The 18549-nt window shown below is 34.3% G+C and overlaps 1 protein-coding gene across 4 annotated transcripts in view; it reads right to left on the bottom strand.

Moving 5' to 3' along the window:
- The window catches only part of TDRD5 (tudor domain containing 5), an 82229-nt gene that overhangs the window by 48397 nt on the left and 15283 nt on the right, over positions 1-18549 (bottom strand). For all 4 annotated transcript variants that reach the window (XM_037021069.2, XM_037021070.2, XM_037021071.2 and 1 more), the window contains exons 5-6: positions 16501-16584; positions 14482-14538 (exon numbers count right to left, since the gene is read on the bottom strand). In XM_037021069.2, the coding sequence (XP_036876964.2) occupies positions 14482-14538; positions 16501-16584 (141 nt within the window). The remainder of the gene's footprint in view (positions 1-14481; positions 14539-16500; positions 16585-18549) is intronic.

Below are 18549 nucleotides of genomic sequence, written 5' to 3'. Positions count from 1 at the left end.
AGCATACTAAATGAGTTAAGTTAGACTCAGATAGTAAGGAAAGTAACCCGGAACCTTTGGTGACCACGAATCTACAGCCTGAAATGGCAGTAAGTACATATCTATCGATAATCACCCTAAATGTAAATGGACTGAATGCACCAATCAAAAGACATAGAGTAATAGAATGGATAAAAAAACAAGACCCATCTATATGCTGCTTACAAGAGACTCACGTCAAACCCAAAGACATGCACAGACTAAAAGTCTAGGGATGCAAAAAGATATTTCATGCAAACAATAGGGAGAAAAAAGCAGGTGTTGCAGTACTAATATCAGACAAAATAGACTTCAACATAAAGAAAGTAACAAAAGATAAAGAAGGACATTACATAATGATAAAGGGCTCAGTCCAACAAGAGGATATAACCATTATAAATACATATGTACTCAACACAGGAGCACCAGCATATGTGAAACAAATACTAACAGAACTAAAGGAGGAAATAGAATGCAATGCATTCATTTTAGGAGACTTCAACACACCATTGACTCCAAAGGACAGATCCACCAGACAGAAAATAAGTAAGGACACAAGGGCACTGAACAACACACTAGAACAGATGGACCTAACAGACATCTATAGAACTCTACACCCAAAAGCAATAGGATACACATTCTTCTCAAGTGCACATGGAACATTCTCCAGAATAGACGACATACTAGGCCACAAAAAGAGCCTCAGTAAATTCCAAAAGATTGAAATCCTACTAACCAACTTTTCAGACCACAAAGGCATAAAACTAGAAATAAGTTGTACAAAGAAAGCAAAAAGGCTCAGAAACACATGGAGGCTTAACAACACACTTCTAAATAGTCAATGAATCAACGACCAAATTAAAATGGAGATCCACCAATATATGGAAATAAATGACAACAACAACACAAAGCCCCAACTTCTGTGGGACACAGAGAAAGCAGTTTTAAGAGGAAAGTATATAGTAATTGAAGCATATTTAAAGAAGGAAGAACAAACCCAAATGAATGGTCTAACGTCACAATTATCAAAATTGGAAAAAGAAGAACAAATGAGGCCAAAAGTCAGCAGAAGGAGGGACATAATAAAGATCAGAGAAGAAATAAACAAGATTGAGAAGAATAAAACAATAGAAAAAAATCAATGAAACCAAGAGCTGGTTCTTTGAGAAAATAAACAAAATAGATAAGCCTCTAGCCAGACTTATTAAGAGAAAAAGAGAATCAACACACATCAACAGAATCAGAAACGAGAAAGGAAACATCATGATGGACGCCACAGAAATACAAAGAATTATTAGAGAGTACTATGAAAACCTATATGCTAAGAAGCTGGAAAACCTAGAAGAAATGGACAACTTCCTAGAAAAATACAACCTTCCAAGACTGACCAAGGAAGAAACACAAAATCTAAACAAACCAATTACCAGCAAAGAAATTGAAGCGGTAATCAAAAAACTACCCAAGAAAAAAAACCCCAGGCCAGATGGATTTACCTCGGAATTTTATCAGACATACAGAGAAGATATAATACCCATTCTCCTTAAAGTTTTCTGAAAAATAGAAGAGGAGGGAATACTCCCAAATTCATTCTATGAAGCCAACATCACCCTAATTCCAAAACCAGGCAAAGACCCCACCAAAAAAGAAAATTACAGACCAATATCCCTGATGAACGTAGATGCAAAAATACTTAATAAAATATTAGCAAACCGAATTAAAAAATATATCAAAAGGATCATACATTACGAGCAAGTAGGATTCATTCATCCCAGGGATGCAAGGATGGTAAAACATTCAAAAATCCATCAACATCATTTACCACATAAACAAAAAGAAAGACAAAAACCACATGATCATCTCCATAGATGCTGAAAAAGCATTTGACAAAATTCAACATCCATTCATGATAAAAACTCTCAACAAAATGTGTATAGAGGGCAAGTACCTCAACATAATAAAGGCCATATATGATAAACCCACAGCCAATATCATACTGAACAGCGAGAGGCTGAAAACTTTTCCTCTGACATCAGGAACAAGACAGGGAAGCCCACTCTCCCCACTGTTATTCAGCATAGTACTGGAGGTCCTAGCCACGGCAATTAGACAAAACAAAGAAATACAAGGAATCCAGATTGGTAAAGAAGAAGTTAAACTGTCACTATTTGCAGCTGACATGATACTGTACATAAAAAACCCTAAAGACTCCACTCCAAAACTACTAGAACTGATATTGGAATACAGCAAAGTTGCAGGATACAAAATTAACACACAGAAATCTGTGGCTTTCCCATATACTAACAATGAACTAATAGAAAGAGAAATCAGGAAAACAATTCCATTCACAATTGCATCAAAAAGAATAAAATACCTAGGAATAAACCTAACCAAAGAAAGAAGTGAAAGACCTATACCCAGAAAACTACAAGACACTCTTAAGAGAAATTAAAGAGGACACTAACAAATGGAAACTCATCCCATGCTCTTGGCTAGGAAGAATTAATATCATCAAAATGGCCATCCTGCCCAAAGCAATATACAGATTTGATGCAATCCCTATCAAATTACCAACAACATACTTCAACAAACTGGAACAAATAATTCCAAAAATTCATAGGGAAACACCAAAGACCCCGAATAGCCAAAGCAATCCTGAGAAAGAAGAATAAAGTGGGGGGAATCTCACTCCCCAACTACAAGCTCTACTACAAAGCCATAGTAATCAAGACAATTTGGTACTGGCACAAGAACAGAGCCACAGACCAATGGAACAGAATAGAGACTCCAGACATTAACCCAAACATATATGGTCAATTAATATTCGATAAAGGAGCCATGGACATACAGTGGGGAAATGACAGTCTCTTCAACAGATGGTGCTGGCAAAACTGGACAGCTACATATAAGAGAATGAAACTGGATCACTGTCTAACCCCATACACAAAAGTAAATTTGAAATGGATCAAAGACCTGAATGTAAATCATGAAACCATAAAACTCTTAGAAAAAACATAGGCAAAAATCTCTTGGACATAAACATTAGCGACTTGTTCATGAACATATCTCCCCAGGCAAGAAAAACAAAAGCAAAAATGAACAAGTGGGACTATATCAAGCTGAAAAGCTTCTGTACAGCAAAGGACACCATCAACAGAACAAAAAGGTACCCTACGGTATGGGAGAATATATTCATAAGTGAAAGATCCAATAAAGGCTTGACATCCAAAATATATAAAGAGCTCACCCACCTCCACAAACAAAAAGCAAATTATCCAATTAAAAAATGGGCAGAGGAGCTGAACAGACAGTTCTCCAAAGAAGAAATTCAGATGGCCAACAGACACATGAAAAGATGCTCCACATCACTAGTCATCAGAGAAATGCAAATTAAAACCAAAATGAGATATCACCTCACACCAGTAAGGATGGCTACCATCCAAAAGACAAACAACAACTGGCGAGGTTGTGGAGAAAGGGGAACCCTCCTACACTGCTGGTGGGAATGTAAATTAGTTCAACCATTGTGGAAAGCAATATGGAGGTTTCTCAAAATGGTCAAAATAGACTTACCATTTGACACAGGAATTCCACTTCTAGGAATTTACTCTAAGAATGCAACACTCTAGTTTGAAAAAGACAGATGAGCCAGTTTGAAAAAGACAGATTGCAGCACTATTTACAATAGCCAAGAAATGGAAGCAACCTAAGTGTCCATCAGTAGATGAATGGATAAAGAAGATGTGGTACATATACACAATGGAATATTATTCAGCCATAAGTAGAAAACAAATCCTACAATTTGCAACAACATGGATGGAGCTAAAGGGTATTATGCTCAGTGAAATAAGCCAAGCAGTGAAAGACAAATACCAAATGATTTCACTCATCTGTGGAGTGTAAGAAAAACTGAAGGAACAAAACAGCAGCAGAATCACAGAACCCAAGAATGGACTAACAGTTACCAAAGGGAAAGAGACTGGGGAGAATGGGAGGGTAGGGAGGGATAAAGGCGGGGGAGAAAAAAGGGGGTATTATGATTAGCATGTATAATGTGGCGGGTGGGGTAAAGGGGAGGGCTGTGCAACACAGAGAAGACAAGTAGTGATTCTACAACATCTTACTATGCTGATGGACAGTGACTGTAATGGGTTTTGTGGGGGGGGACTTGGGGCAGGGGAAAGCCTAGTAAACATAATGTTCTTCATGTAATTGTAGATTAATGATAACAAAATAAAAAAATATATATCTATTCATTGATCAAAAAAATAAAAAATAAAAAATCAATATCATCCACCACATCAACAAAAAAGGACAAAAACCATATGATCATCTCCATAGATGCCAAAAAAGCACTTGACAAAATTCAACATCCATTCATGGTAAAAACTCTCAGCAAAATGGGTATAGAGGGCAAATACCTCAAAATAATAAAGGCCATATATGACAAACCACAGCCAACATCATACTTAACAGCAAGAAGCTGAAAGCTTTTCCTCTGAGATTGGGAACAAGACAAGGATGCCCAGTCTCTCCACTTTTATTCAACATAGTTCTGGAAGTCCTCGCCATAGCAATTAGACAACACAAAGAAATTAAGTGCATCCAGATTGGTAAGGAAGAAGTTAAACTGTCACTGTTTGCAGATAACATGATATTGTACAGAAAAAACCCTAAAGAATCCACTCCAAAACTACTTGATCTAATATCTGAATTCAGCAAAGTTACAGGATACAAAACTAATACACAGATATCTGTAGCATTCCTATACACTAATGATGAACTAACAGAAAGAGAAATCAGACAAACAATTCCATTCACAATTGCACCAAAAAGAATTAAATACCAAGGAATAAACCTAACCAAGGAAGTGAAAGACCTACACTTCAAAAACAACAAGACATTAATGAGAAAAATTAAAGAAGATACCAATAAATGGAAACACATCCTGTGCTCATGGATAGGATTAATATTGTTAAAATGGCCATTCTGCCTAAGCAATCTATAGATTCAATACAATCCCTATCAAAATACCAAGAGCATTCTTCAATGAACTAGAGCAAATCGTTCTAAAATTTATATGGAACCACAAAAGACCCCAAATAGCCAAAGAAATCCTGAGAAGGAAGAATAAAGCAGGGGGGATTATGTTCCCCAACTTCAAGCTCTACTACAAAGCCACAGTAATCAAGACAATTTGGTACTGGCACAAGAACAGACCCATAGAGCAGTGGAATAGACAAGAGAGCCCAGATATAAACCCAAGCATATATGGTCAATTAATAAATGATAAAGGAGCTATGGACATACAATGGGGAAATGACAGCCTCTTCAACAGCTGGTGTTGGCAAAACTGAACAGCTACATGCAAGAGAATGAAACTGGATTATTGTTTAACCCCATACACAAAAGTACACTAGAAATGGATCAAAGACCTGAATGTATGTCATGAAACAATAAAACTCTTAGAAGACAACATAGGCAAAAGTCTCCTGAATATAAGCATGAACAACTTCTTCCTGAACACATATCCTCAAGCAAGGGAAACAAAAGCAAAAATAAACTCATGGGACAACATCAAACTAAAAAGTTTCTGTACGGCAAAAGACACCATCAACAGAACAAAAAGGCATCATTCAGTATGGGAGAATATATTTGTAAGCAACATATCCAACAAGGAGTTAACATCCAAAATATATAAAGAACTCACACACCTCAACACCCAAAAAGCAAATAACCTGATTAAAAAATGGGCAGAGGATATGAAGAGACAATTTTCCAAAGAAGAAATTCAGATGGCCAACAGAAACATGAAAAGATGCTCCACATCACTAATCATCAGGGAAATTCAAATTAAAACCACAATGAGATATCACCTCATACCAGTAAGGATGGCCAGCATCAAAAAGACTGAGAACAACAAATGCTGGCAAGGATACGGAGAAAGGGGAACCCTCCTACACTGCTGGTGGGAATGTAAGCTAGTTCAACCACTGTGGAAAGCAATATGGAGGTTCCTCAAAAAACTCAAAATAGAAATACCATTTGACCCGGAAATCCCACTCCTTGGAATTTACCCAAAGAATACAAGTTCTCAGATTCAAAAAGACATATGCATCCCTATGTTTATTGCAGCACTATTTACAACAGCCAAGATATGGAAGCAACCTAAGTGTCTATCAGTAGATGAATGGATAAACAAGAAGTGGTACATATACACAATGGAATACTATTCAGCCATAAGAAAGAAACAAATTCTACCATTTGCAATAACATGGATAGAGCTGCAGGATTTTATGCTCAGTGAAAAAAGCCAGGCAGAGAAAGACAAATGCCAAATTATTTCCCTCATTTGTGGAGTATAACAACAAAGCAAAACTGAAGAAACAAAATAGCAGCAGACTCAGAGAGACTCCAAGAAGGAACTAGTGGTTACCAAAGGGGAGGGTGTGAGAGCGCAGGTTGTGGGGGAGAAGGAGGGGATTGAGAGGTATTATGTCTAGTACACATGGTGTGAGGGGTCACAGGGAAGACAGTGTAGCACAGAGAAGGCAAATAGTGAATCTGTGCATCTTACTACACTGATGGACGTGACTGCAATGGGGTATTGGTGGGGACTTGATAATATGGGTAAATGTAGTAACTACATTGTTTTTTCATGTGAAACCTTCATTAAGAGTGTATATCAATATACCTTAAAAAAAAGACATCAGGAAAACAATTCCATCCAGAATTGCATAAAAAAGAATAAAATATCTAGGAATAAACCTAACCAAGGAAGTGAAAAACTTATACAGTGAAATGCATAAAACTTATGTTTACCATTCAGTTAGCTCTGATAGATGCAAAAACAGAAAACATCCTACAGTACATACTCTTCTGTGTGAAGCTTCATTCAAGCAGCAAGTGTTTCTCAGATTCATCCACATAGGTTCATGTATCAGTTTATTTCTTTTTTAATGCTGAATAAGTATTTTCTTGTAAGAATATACCACAATTTCTTTATTCATTATCCTATTAATGAATAAGTTCTGGATATTAAATATAAAGCTGTTATATTATCATTCAAGTCTTTTATGCAAACATACGTTTTGATTTCTCTTAGATAAATATCTGAGAGCATTAATTCTAGGTCAAAGGATAAATATGTATTTATTTTGTAAGAAACTGTTGGAACACTTTCCAAATTACTTGTACCATTTTATACTTGCACCAAAAATGTATGAGCATACAATCATTTGTGATTAATAACTCATATCTGCATTTATGAAGTGTCTGTTCAAATCTTTCTGCCATTTTTTTGGTGGAATTATTTGGCTTTCTGTAATGACTCTATAGAAGGATATTTATGTATTCTGGATTTTAGTCATTTTTTAGAGCTATGATTGTAAATTTCTTCCCAGTCTGTGGTCTGCTTATTAATTTTTAAATGGAGTCTGCTAAGGAGAATGCTCATATAGTCTCATGATCAATTTTCCTTTAAATTGATTATCGCTTTCCATGTCCTAAGAACCTTACCTATCCCCAGATTATGAATATGTTTTCTTCTAGAAGCTTTAATTTTTAATATCTTCATTTAGGTCTATTATATATCTAAATTACATTTTTCACTTGGTGTGAGGTTGGGGTTGAGGTTCAATTTTTTTCCTGTATTAATACTCAGTTATTCCAGCATCATTTGTTAAAAAGATTTTCCCATCCCCGCTGAATTCCTTTGGCATGTCTATCAGAAGTCAGTAGAGTGCATAAGAGTGGATTTCCTTATGCGCTGTCACATATGACAAATGATGGATTTGCCAATATTTATAAATCTCTTGCAAGAATTATAATGGGAATGTACTGAACAATTATAATGGGAATGATTATTAACAATATTGAGTCTTCTCACCCATGAATGTGTTATAGCTCTCAATGTACTTAAGTCTCTCTCACTTCTCTTTCAATGTAGATGCCTTATATCTTTTGTTAAAATTATTTTCAAGTAATTTGACACTATTGCAAATACAATTTAAAAATTTTCATTTTCCAATTGTTTGCTGCCTTTATATGGAAATACAAGTTTTTTATAGTAACCTTATCTTTGGCCTTAATTCACTTATTCTAGTAGCTTTTTCACAAAGTCTTAGTATAGTCTACATAGAGAATCATGTTTTCTGCAAATAGTTTTTCTTCAGTTTGTGCCTTTTAAGGAATTCATTTCATCTCAGTTGTCAAATGACAGGCACAGTTATTCACAATATCCCCTTACATGTGCTTTTAGCATCTGTAGGATCTATAATAATAGAATCTCTTTCTTTCTTGCTACTGGTATTTTATGTCCTCCTTTCTTAATTTCATTAGCCAGTAGGTTATCAATTTTCATTATCTTTCAGAGAATCAATATTTGGCTTTGTTCATTCTTTCTTGTTGCAATTAATTGATTTCTATTCTTAGCTTATTTCCTTCCTCCTGCTCGAGTTTACTTTGTTCCTCCTTTTCTAGCCTTCTTAAGGTAAACCCCGTGTCAATGATCTTATACCCTTCTTTTCTAATTTAGGCATTTTAAAGCTTTAATTGCACTGCACAAATTTGGATATGTTCTATTTTCATTATCATTCCGTTGGAAATACTTTCAAATTTCCTTATAATTTCTTCTCTACTAAGTTGTTTGAAAGAGTATTGTTTAATTTCCAAATTACGTGGATGGTTAATACTTAAGTAATCTGTTACACTGATTTATAATTTAACTCCATCTTAATACAGAGAACTAAGATCTCAATATTTTGAAATTTGTTGAGACAGTCTATGGCTATCTATATGGCCTATTTTGGCAGTATCCCATATGCATTTGAATAGAATGTGTATTCTGCAGTTTTTGGGTATAGCTTTCTATAAAAGTCAAACAGAACAAGATAGTATATACAGAATGGTTCAGATTTTGTATGTACGTATTCATTTTTTTGGACTATTCTATCAACTGCTGGAAAAAAAACTATATATTTGAGGAATTTATTCATAATGAGTTCTACCAATTTTTAGGTCACTTATTTTAAAGCATTATTAGGTGGATACACATTTGACTGTTGTGTCTTCCTAAAGAATTGACCCTTTATCCTTATGAAATGTCCCTCTATCTCTGATAATACTCTTTGCCTTGAAGTCTGCTTTATCTTTTTATTTTTAGCCACTCAGTTTTTATGTTTACTCTATGTACAATATATCTTTTTCATCTTCTACTTTAAGCCAATCTGTGTCTTTATAGTGTGATTCTGATTCTTGTGGACAGCAGGTTGCTGCATTCTTGCTGTTTCATCCTGTCTAATGTCATTAATTTACATTAGCCCATTTTCATTTATGAAATTACTAATACAATTGGATTTACAGCTATCATTTTGCTATTTAACTTCCATTGATTCCATCTGTATTTTGCTACTCTCAAGTTTTATTCCTTTGTTGTCTTTCAAGCAAGACAGCTGCCAGTAAAACCCTATCTTCCTTTAGGTTTACTAAGCATTTTTATACAATTCCATTTTAATTTATCTACTGGGTTTATAACTGTATTTTTAAGGTAGGTCTATACATCCTTAACTTTTCAGTTTTACTGTACTACCTTGCATAAAGTATTAAGAACTTTGCAATCTATAATTCCCTGTACTGCCCCTCCACCCATCATGCTATGGCTTTCTATTGACCTCTTTTGACGTTCACTAATACTTTCGTCTGCCATTTCCAATTTGTTGTTAAGATACTGAAGTGGATAGTGGATTTTTTGTTTCATGCTATTTCATTTTCAGTTTTAGAAAATGATTTGATTTTTATAGATTTTATCTGTACATTCAATATGAAGACATATTCCCTTAAATACTTTAATGTGGTCTTAAAGGGTTTCCTTTAAAACCCTTTTTGCTAACATCAACATATGCATCATCTCAGGATCATCTTCATTGACTGCTTTTTCTCTTCACCAAGGTCAGTCACATTTTCTTCTCTCAACAAAGCTAGTAATTTTGGTTTGTATCCTGGACATTGTGGCAGATGTGTTGTAGAGCCTCTGGAATGTTTTATGCTCCACTTAGCAGTATTGCTTTTGCTTTTTTTTTCAGCAGGGAGTTAATTTGGCATAACTTAAACTCAAACTCTGCCTCCCAGTTGGGGGAAACAGCTGAAACACCTTCAGTTCTTTTAGCCTTACCATGCTGCTCTGAGCCTGACTGTGCAGACCAAGAGTTAGCCAGAGATTAGAGCGAAATTTATGTGTAGTGTCTGGGGTTCCCTCTCTGCAGCTCTCTCCATCTTAAGATTTATTCTCATTTTTCAGCTGCTTAGGGAGCAACAAACTGTATCCTCTGGTTCCTTACACTGGGAAAATCCTCATTTTTACCCATTTCCCCAGTTCCAAGTATGGGATGGGGCCTGCCACCAAGCCAAAACTCAGGCAAATCAAGGATGTGCCATTCACTCCTCTGGATGCTGACTCCTGCCCAACTTCTGCCTGCTTTTGGACAATTTCTAGTACCTTCAAAGAGTGGTTTTTAAAATATTTTGTCCAGAATTCATAACAGTTACCTTTAGGATTATTCCAATATAAGCTACTCAGGCATAATATCATCTTAATTTATTTACATACCTGGGGTTCTCACTAGATTTCAAAAACCTCTTATAGACAGTCTTTTGTGTCTGGATCCCCAGTGTCTCCATTTCCTTTTGACTTTTGAGAAAGGAACATTTTTTTTTTGGTATCATTAATGTACAGTTACATGAGCAACATTATGGTTACTAGACTCCCCCCATTATTAAGTCCCCCCCACATACCCCATTACAGTCACTGTCAATCAGTGTAGTAAGATGCTATAGAATCACTACTTGTCTCCTCTGTGTTGTGCTGCCTTCCCCATGCCCGCCCACTACATTATATGTGCTAATCTTAATGCCCCTTTTTTCCCCCTTATCCCTCCCTTCTGACCCATCCTCCCCAGTCCCTTTCCCTTTGGTAACTGTTAGTCCATTCTTGGGTTCTGTGAATCTGCTGCTGTTTTGTTCCTTCAGTTTTTTGTTCTTATATTCCACAGATGAGTGAAATCATCTGATACTTGTCTTTTTCCACCTGGCTTATTTCACTGAGCATAATACCCTCTAGCTCCATCCATGTTGCTGCAAATGGTAGGACTTGTTTTCTTCTTATGGCTGAATAGTATTCCATTGTGTATTTGTACCACATCTTCTTTATCCATTCATTGACTGATGGACACTTAGGTTGCTTCCATTTCTTAGCTATTGTAAATAGTGCCGTGATAAACATAGGGGTGCATATGTCTTTTTCAAACTGGGATCCTGCATTCTTAGGGTAAATTCCTAGGAGTGGAATTCCTGGATCAAATGGTATTTCTATTTTTAGTTTTTTGAGGAACCTCCATACTGCTTTCCACAATGGTTGAACTAATTTACATTCCCACCAGCAGTGTAGGAGGGTTCCCTTGAGAAAGGAACATTTTGAAAGAATTGTACCTTTGGTTTTTCTTAAGGCATTATCTGTTGTATTTTTTTGCTCTTCTAATCTTTGTAGTTAAGTTTCTTTCTATTCTTCCCTAAATACTATCACCTTATTTCCAAATTGATGTTATTAAGGTTTATGTTGTTCTTTCATGTTTATATCACTTTAATATATTTTTAAACAGCAGGCTTCAGTATTGATCTATATTAAAGGCACATGTTTGACATGCTTTGTCTATAGATATGTTATTCTGCTCCTTATTCTTTTTTCTTAACACAATGAAGAGATTTGACTCTGATCCTCTTCTGTTGCACATTTTATGTGAAATTTGTTTTCCTAATCCATAGAACATCATTCTGTATTGCTTTTCTGCTTCAGAGAGCATCTTGTATTTATATGCGGTTAAAAAATATAGGTTGTTGCACTAGTGGGAGTGAGGATTTAATAAAACAGTTGAACCACTGTGTTGTATATTTGAAACCAATGTAAGATTGTGTATCAATGATACTTCAGTTAAAAAAAAACACATTTCTTATAGAAAAAAGATACATGGTAGGTTGTTTTTGAAATTTCCTCTTTTCCTTGAACCCTACTTATACCTGGATCCCTCTTTTTCTATTTTCCTATCTGTTCAATTTCTCCTTAGTGTCTGGTCCTGTCCGGAAGGGAGCTCTGGCCAATCTGTTTCAAGAATTAAGAAGGGCTATAGTGCTTCAGTCCCATTTATGCCTTAGCACGAAACACTCTCTATTAGACATGTGTGCCTTGCACTGTCTGCTATTACATATGTCAAAATATCATCCAGTTTCAGCTGTTTTAAAAATGACTTGCTGTGAACTTTAGTAACTACCTGACAGTTCTTCTGTGGTTCTTTTGTGTTTCCCACTGTTTTCTCCTGGCATAGACCCTGATATGAAGATTATGTGGCTACTGGTGATTACTCCCCACACAACTGTTCATGGAAACTATATTACCCAAATTTGTTGTAAACATTGTGGATTATGGTTTTGCTTTCTGTCTTTATGTGGAGTTTCAAGAAGATCCAACAACTATGATGCTGTACTGTCTTCCCTTCAGTTAGCAATTTATAAGGGATTTTGAAAGAATGGCAGACGACTAGCCAGGTACTTCAAGAGAGTGAATCATACAGGTAGCTTTTTCTTAATATCATGTTGGATAAAGGGTTAGGGGTGTGTTTCTGTTAAGTTAGAATAAAAGCTAAATTAAATCTATACTTACGACATATTTCTAATCATAAAGTTGAATTTCTGCCTATGACTGTTTACTAAGAAGAGCAAAGAGCTTCCCTGTAACATTAAAAGGGTGTTTTACTTTTCCCAAGATTGTTGACTTGTAACCATAACATCATGACTTTTTGCCCTGACTAACTTTATTTTTTATTTATCTTTTTATTAATGTATCATTGATATACAATCTTATGATTGTTTCACATCAACAAAACTATGGTTTCAACATTCACCCAAATTATCAAATCCTCAACCCCTCTATTGCAGTTACTGTCTATCAGCATAGTAAGGTAACCTTAACATCATGAATTTTTGTTACAAGAAGTTACATTTGCTAAAATGATTGTGGCAGAAAACCGTTCACTAAGTTGTGAATCTGGCACAAGAGGTTGATTTTACCCATAAGTTTTATAATAATTAAGTCATTCTACTACTCACAGACTTTATTCTGTAATTTTATTATTAGATAAGTGACTTTACTAGTTAACCCAAAACCAGCAAAATCCTTTGTTTTAGCTTTCTCCCACAGGCCTATGTGAAATGAACTCTGTGGCTTTAAAAAATTAATTTCTTTAAAACAATGTGAATTTTAAGTTTTCTCCATCACTATCAGGAATGATGTGTAGTTTTCCTACTTACATTTTCTTCTTTTTCTCCTACTATGAGTCAACATTTATAAAACAGTTATTATGTGGCAGGCACTGTTGTAAGTACTTTAATTTTAAGTCATTTAAACTTCACAAAAGTTTGAAAGTAGGTAATATTATCCTGGCTTCACATATCATCTATAAAATAGCACACAGAGGTGATTTATTTTAACCATTATGTTACAGCATTGCAAATATCCATGTTTGTATCTCCAAATATGTAATAGTTCTCATGGCATAGTAGTTAAGAGGTAGGTTTCTGAAGGTAGGCTGCCTAGAGTTCAAATCCTCATTACCCATTACTAGCTGACTCTTCAGCAAATTACTTCTCTGTGCCTCAGTTTTTTCTGACACATCAAATGAAAAGCATTCAGAACAGAGGCTGGCACACAGCTAATACACACTTACTATTTTTGAAAATTGGATAGATGGCAATATCTGAATTATTCTTCTTGCAACTTGATTTTTGTTCACTAAACATGATTATTCCAAAAATGATCCATGTGCAGAAGAAATCTAGCTCATTTGTTTTGTCTATTACATACTATTCCATTGTATAAATGTCAATCTCAATTTATCTATTCTCCTACTGATGACCATTTAATTTGTTTCCAGTTTTTTACTACACTGCAATGTACATACATCTTATGTATGTCTTCATGTGCACATGTACAAGAGTTTCTTTAAAGTGCATATGTAGAAGTGCAACTGGTGGGTCACTGGGGATGCATATCTTCAACTTTAGTTGATACTGCCAAAATGTTCTCCAAAGAGGTTTTGTTCCACAAGCAGTGCATGACACATTCTGTTTCTCCACATCCCTACTGACACTTGGTATTATCAGACAGTAAAAATAAATTAACTTTTACTCTAATAATTTTATAACAGTAAGTAGTAAAAAATACCTTCCTATGCATAATCAAGTATTTACTAAGGACAATATTCTTAACTATTTTAGGAAAGAAAAGGACACCAAAATGTAAGATAAGATGTTTAAGTTCCAGGGCACAGACTTAAAGGACCCAAGGAGTAGCAACAAAATTTCTGTCATGAGAAACATAAGCCACAGAAAACCATGGTTGGTGAAAAAGGGAACACTCACCTCAAACTGCCCAAGAAGTTTAGAAATAAGCAAACCTTCAGGAAACTTGGATAGAACCTATTAAATAGAAAATGAAGTATATTATAGTTACCACTGAATGCTGGATGACAAAATGTCAAAAAAAACCAGTATAAACTTAAATAGTAACAAAGGCAAAAATAACATTGTTGAATGAAAGAATTAAAGTCATACTATTTTTTTTAAATCAGTTTTAAGTTTGAAAAAGGTTGTAGAGACACAGAAAAGCAGTGATTTCCAACATTTCTGGAGTTGAGAAATCATGCCTGTGCAATACTGCTCCAAAAATTCCTAGAGTTCTTTAGCTCAGCTAACATATTTGGCTATTAGCTCACATAAAATAAATATTCTACAGCATAATTTCAAGCATTTTAATGGTAGAAAAGAAATATAATGGATACTATAGAAAACTTTGGAAAATATAGGTAATCAGAGAAAATACCCATAATACAAGCCAGTGTTGTTCATGTGCATATAGAAATAACTATATTTAATATAAAAATAACATCATTGTTTCTATAACCAATTGTTTAATATCACACCACTGACATTTTTTCTATGTCAGTAACTGTGGATCAGCATGTTTACTGGCTATTGAGTTTTCAAATTATTCAATATACTCATATTTATTTACTCAATCCTTTGTTTATAGCTATTTCCTACTTTCCATCAGCACAAATACTGCAATGTTTATTCTCATACTTGCATCTTACACACTTGTACAATTATTTTTTAAGATAAATTCCTAAAAGTGGACTTACTCTACCCAATAAAATATAAAAAACTTTTCCTAGATTTTTCCAGGTATTATGTTTTGTTACAAACTCTAATTCAACCTTCAGAAAAATATAAAAACTTATTTCAAAATCCTGTGACCCAGAAAGTTGCTGCATCTCAGAAAACATCCTTCCAGAAACTTCTTTATGCACACACATTATTTATGATTTTACATGAAAGGACAATATTAAGCATGACATTTTCTAAAACCTGTTTTTAAAGTCCATCAATATGTCAATGAGATACTTCCATGTAAATTAATTATTTTCATCTTAATTAATGAAGATATACATAAACCTTTTTATGAGCCACATGATTTTCTCTAGTTTGGGTGGGTAATTTAACCAATCCTGTATCAATGAACGCTTAATTTTTCTCTAATTTTTGTTACTATAAAAAAAATCATAGTGAACATCCTTAAATAAGTAATTGGTGGACACTTGGCCAAATTAATAAGAAGAAATGATAAGTTAAGCCAAGGACATGAAGAGGTAAGCCACCTAAGGAATACAAATGGCTACGAAGTGTATGAAAAGATGCTCAATATAAAAATCAAGAGGTATAAATTAAAACATGATGGCATAGCAACATTTCACTGTCAGTAGAAGTACAGATTTGTTCATACTCTTTTAGAAGGCAATTTAGCAATACTTATCAAAACTTAAAATATTCACTACCTTTGGTAATTCTACCTCTAGATAAATGCTGAAGGACATTAATATTTTTAATAGCCAAGACTAGAAATAACCCAAATGTTAATCAATCACAGATCTCATGAAAGGACAATATTAAAACAAATGAAATATGGTACATCAACACGATAGGATACCATGCACTATTTAGAATAATAATGGACATACACATGTATATATATGTATAAGTGTGTGCGTGTATACATACATATATACAAACTGGTATTGGAAAGATCTATAACTGTTTGTTAACAATGACTTATTGGGGTTAGGGGAAGAAAAAAGGGAAAAGAACATTTATGGAGGAATGTATATTTTCTAAATAATTCAGAGAACATTAAAGATATTTAGGAGAGTGCAATTTACTTTTTCTTCTGATCTTGAAAGAACTACTCCATTTGCAGTTTATTTGAAAAGATTAGGTATAAACATAAAACTAATAAATACTTACAGACAAATTAGACTTAACCACTAATAACATCTAAATGTATAATCAACTCTTACCCATTTCCCAAGTACAGAAAATACTTACATATCTTATCTTATGTTTTAGCTCTGGATTGATAGTACCTCCAGGTCCAATTTGTGCAATAACTGATTTGAATGTGTTCTCCAGCTATGAAAAAAGAAAAAAATTAGTCCAAATTACAGTCCCTTACAAAAAAAATAAGTTAATCTGAGCAATATGTAAAGGAAACATCTATTAAATGAAATATACTTCAATCAAATGAATAAAATATTGTTTTAAGAGGGATTGTAACATTTCACACCATACAAAATATGGTTAAATGTAGTAACCACATTGTGTTTTCATGTGAAACCTTCCTTAGAGTGTATATCAATAATACCTTAATAAAAAAAACTTTTTAAGTACACATTCCTTTGATGCAGTGATTGCTCTTCTAGAAATGTATCCTAGATTTAATTAATACATTAAATGTATTAATGTGGATTAATGGAGATATTTACAAATTTGAGAAAGATTTTCATAAGGTTGTTTTTAATAGCAAAAACTAAAAACAACCAAGTTAAATAAATTACAGCACATACATTCTGCCACTAAAAATTGTTACGTTACAATATTTAACAATGTGGGATGTTCACAATTCATAATTATGACTTAAAAAAAGGTTACACACTTCAAACAGCCTGATTCTAAATTTTTTTTTAAAGAAAAAGTCAACTTTTCTGGATGATAAAAGTATAGGTGTTTTTTATTTTCTGTGCTTTTCTGTATTTCAATTTTCTGCAATCCATCTGTACTATTTTTGTGGTTAAGAAAAAGCTTTAAAAAGCATAGAAACTTGGATGGTACTTAGAAACACAAGGGTAGAAGCATTTGGGAAAGAAGATCCATGCAGTTAAAGCAGAAAGGAACAGAAGTTGCATCTTAGAGGAATATGCCACAGACCTATTGGTTATATGGTAAGACACTTACACATTTCTGATAAAGATCACAAAACAGGCACACAATTGCAGAAGCAATGCTTTTATCTGCTTAAATATTTGCTATGTATCTCATTTGACAAAAAGCTAGGCAGTATGAAATTTGATTTGCCACACTAAAAATTTCACCTGAATTCACAGAAAAATAGGTAGGGAACAACCACTCAAGGTTGACCAGAGAATACAACTCCCAAAAAACTACATTAATGAGCCCACTGACTCCTGACAGCAATTGCTTAATATATCCAGCTGTTTGTTAAGACTACTCAAAGAAGACAGCTGAGCCAGGTCATCAAAAGAAATAAAAAAGCTTCTTTTCTTATATGTAATACCAAGCACAGCATCTAATTCGTGTAAAAACTATCAATTATTTGGGTGCAAATTAAAAATCAGGTGCAAAGAAGACCCAGCCCTGATTTTTAACTCACTTAACACCAGATCCAGGTTTACCTATTTTAAATGTCATGCTCAATGTTACAATAAAACATTTTAATGTGTAATACAAGAGGTAGGATGGGCTACTCAGATGGTATTAAGGCTACAGAACCTAGAAATGCCAGATCCTTCACCCAACACTCCTACAAGCAGTGACCTATTAATGGAAAGCAAAGTAACACTGTTCTTAGCTGTGGTCTAAGACTATATACTGAAGCAGAGAATTCTGATGAGCTCGGCTGGACAGAGTACCTGAGGCTTCATTCACTAGAAAATATAGCTAATCCATACTCACTCATTCACATTTTCATTCCTCAGCTAAACATCCTCTCAAGAGGTCAAAATAAAGGAAATCAAATAGAATGTGGCAAAGAAATTATTCATGTCTTGCCAAATAGACTTCACATCGTTCTAATCCTTTGCTTTGTGAAACAAACCATGGCGACCGGCAAAGGTAGGATACTAATGACCAAGCCTGAGTATTCCTCTTACAGGTGGAAAGCAAAGACACCCAGTTCTCATCTCACAAAGGTGAAACAGATTTTTTCTTTTTAATAACATGTTTTTCTTTTAACTAAATAATGTTATGTTCACTATGGAAAAACATAAATACAGATGATCAAAAAGGAAGTAAGTCTGTAAATGTCCAATTTAAATAGTTATATATATATGTCTTTTTTCTATGCTTTTAAGGAAAAAT

The sequence above is a fragment of the Manis javanica genome, chromosome 11, assembly GCF_040802235.1.
Source record: "Manis javanica isolate MJ-LG chromosome 11, MJ_LKY, whole genome shotgun sequence".
NCBI classification, from domain to species: domain Eukaryota; kingdom Metazoa; phylum Chordata; class Mammalia; order Pholidota; family Manidae; genus Manis; species Manis javanica.
The sequence above is the reverse complement of the archived record's forward strand: the minus strand, read 5'-3'. Positions and strand labels throughout refer to the sequence as shown.